At 46.0% G+C, this 2,154-nt stretch overlaps 1 protein-coding gene across 1 annotated transcript; it reads left to right on the forward strand.

Moving 5' to 3' along the window:
- Positions 1-557: 557 nt before the first annotated feature.
- On the forward strand, positions 558-1,095 carry LOC137218890 (cytochrome c-like). The gene is made up of 2 exons (XM_067727038.1): positions 558-568; positions 727-1,095. Exons 1-2 carry the CDS (start codon positions 558-560, stop codon positions 1,070-1,072), a joined length of 357 nt encoding a protein of 118 aa, XP_067583139.1. The 3' UTR covers positions 1,073-1,095.
- The last annotated feature ends 1,059 nt before the right edge of the window (positions 1,096-2,154 follow it).

Here is a 2,154-nt window from a genome sequence, read left to right on the forward strand (position 1 = left end):
CAAGGGGAAGTGAGCCCAAAGAAAATCCCCTCCCAGATATTTGCTTTCATTCCTGTTGCTTTTCCCCTTCCTCACAACTTCAAATGTGCTGCACCTTGGCATCTGCAGGCTAAAACTCCCTGCCGGGCATTCCAGGCCTGGCCCCTCTGGATCTGCATCAGAGCTCCAAACCCACGTTTCATCTGCATTCAGGGGCCCACCTCACAGGGAGCTGGCCCACCTCCTGACTTGGATGCCATCTCCAGAAAGGTTTACCTTCCAGAAGCTAAGTGAGTTAATCCGTTTACCGAGGGTTTGGCTGCCTCTCGCCTTCTAATGGTATTTTCCTGTCACCGACCAGCTGTCTCTTCTGTCATTGAGTTTCTATAGCGCTGTAGGATTTAAAGCAGGATAGATTAGCCTAAGCGAAAGACTTTGAATCACATCGCTCCAGTAGAGCTTAGGAGTTCCAGTTCCTAGGGAGGCTGTTGGCTTGGAAGGAACCCCAGATAGCATCCCGAACGCAGGCCTTCGAGGAACAATTTGTTCAAAACACTCGAAGGCTGATCTAAGTCAGCATGGCCGAAATGTGGACCAGCCATACGCTGCACACCAGTCAGCCTAACATCTGTATGACGGTTTACTTGATACTTCTTCGAATCGTTTTGTGTTTTAAAACTTAAATGCATTTATTTAAATATGAGATTAGAGAGCGGGACGTTCGGCTTGCGAGCGGGAACCTCTTAGTCGTGCACGGAGAAAGTACGATTTAGAAAGGCGTGATGTTGAGAAGGGCAAGAAGATTTCTGTTCAGAAGTGTGCCCAGTGCCATACTGTGGAAAAGGGAGGCAAGCACAAGACTGGGCCAAATCTCCATGGTCTGTTTGGGCAAAAGACAGGTCAGGCTGTCGGCTTCTCTTACACAGATGCCAACAAGAACGAAGGCATCACCTGGGGAGAGGAGACGCTGATGGAGTATTTGGAGAATCCCAAGAAGTACATCCCTGGAACAAAAATGATCTTCGCTGGCATTAAGAAGAAGGCAGAAAGGGCAGACTTGATAGCATATCTCAAAAAAGCTACGAATGCGTAATAGTTGGCCACTGCCTTATTTATCATGAAGCCGATGTCTCATGACTTTTTATGTGTACCATATTTAAATTGATCTCATACACTAGAATTCAGATCATGAATGGCTGATGTAATATTTCTGTCCCGATTTAAATAAGATTGGCTTGTGGCTAAATGAATATGGTCAGCTTTTTGAATTTTGCTAGTAATTCTGGTTCAACAAGTACTATCACTGTTTTCCCCTTCTAAAGAGATGATTAAACTTGAATAAGGAAGGTTAAACTTTTCAGGGATATGGTGAACGCCTTCTCAAACCCTATAGGAGATTGGTTTTATATTTAGATTTCTATCAGTGGTTATATTAATATATTTAAATCCTGAGAAGTTCCCTTCACTGTCTCATAGACCAGCAAGAGTCACCTGTGTTTCAGTTGTGTTCATTTGCCTGTTAAGGCAAGGGCTGAAGATACACTTACAATGTCCACTTTATCTTTTCGGTCTTAACTATGCCAATTTAATTAAAATTCTCTATCTGATAGATTAAATAAATAAATAAATAAATAAACAAGAAACCGCCTGGGCCTGATCAGCCAGGGCTGCAGGCCCTCCCAGCTCCATGGGGGCTTTGGCTGTGGAGCTGGAAGGCCTTCAGGGGCAAAGGATGGATGTGGTCATTAACTCCAGTGCCTGTCAGAGCCCAAAGGGGGTTCAGAAGGGAGAAATGGGGAGAGGCCAAGCCAGCTGGGCCTAGGCAGTGGACCTCTCATATCTCCATAGGGCTGTGTTACATCCTTCTCCCACCCACTGCCTTGCATAGCTGCCCCAGACTCAGGGACGGACAGGGGTAACAGATCATTATAAAGCAGGTGAACTTGCAGTAATGGAGGGTGGGGCAGTGCTAGAAGCCAGCTGTGGAAAAGACACAGGCCCCATCCATCACATTTTAAAAAAAAAGAGTTGTCAAACATATCTCCCTGATTCCACTTTCTGAAACTCCACTAGGATTTCCCAAACATGGGGAGAGGCAGGGTATAATGGAAACCACAGCTGCCTCTGGCCTGGAAGGCTGCTTGGGGAACGTCACCCTCACCTAACCTGTCCTGA

The sequence above is a fragment of the Pseudorca crassidens genome, chromosome 1 (genome assembly GCF_039906515.1).
Source record: "Pseudorca crassidens isolate mPseCra1 chromosome 1, mPseCra1.hap1, whole genome shotgun sequence".
In the NCBI taxonomy this organism is placed as follows: Eukaryota; Metazoa; Chordata; class Mammalia; order Artiodactyla; family Delphinidae; genus Pseudorca; species Pseudorca crassidens.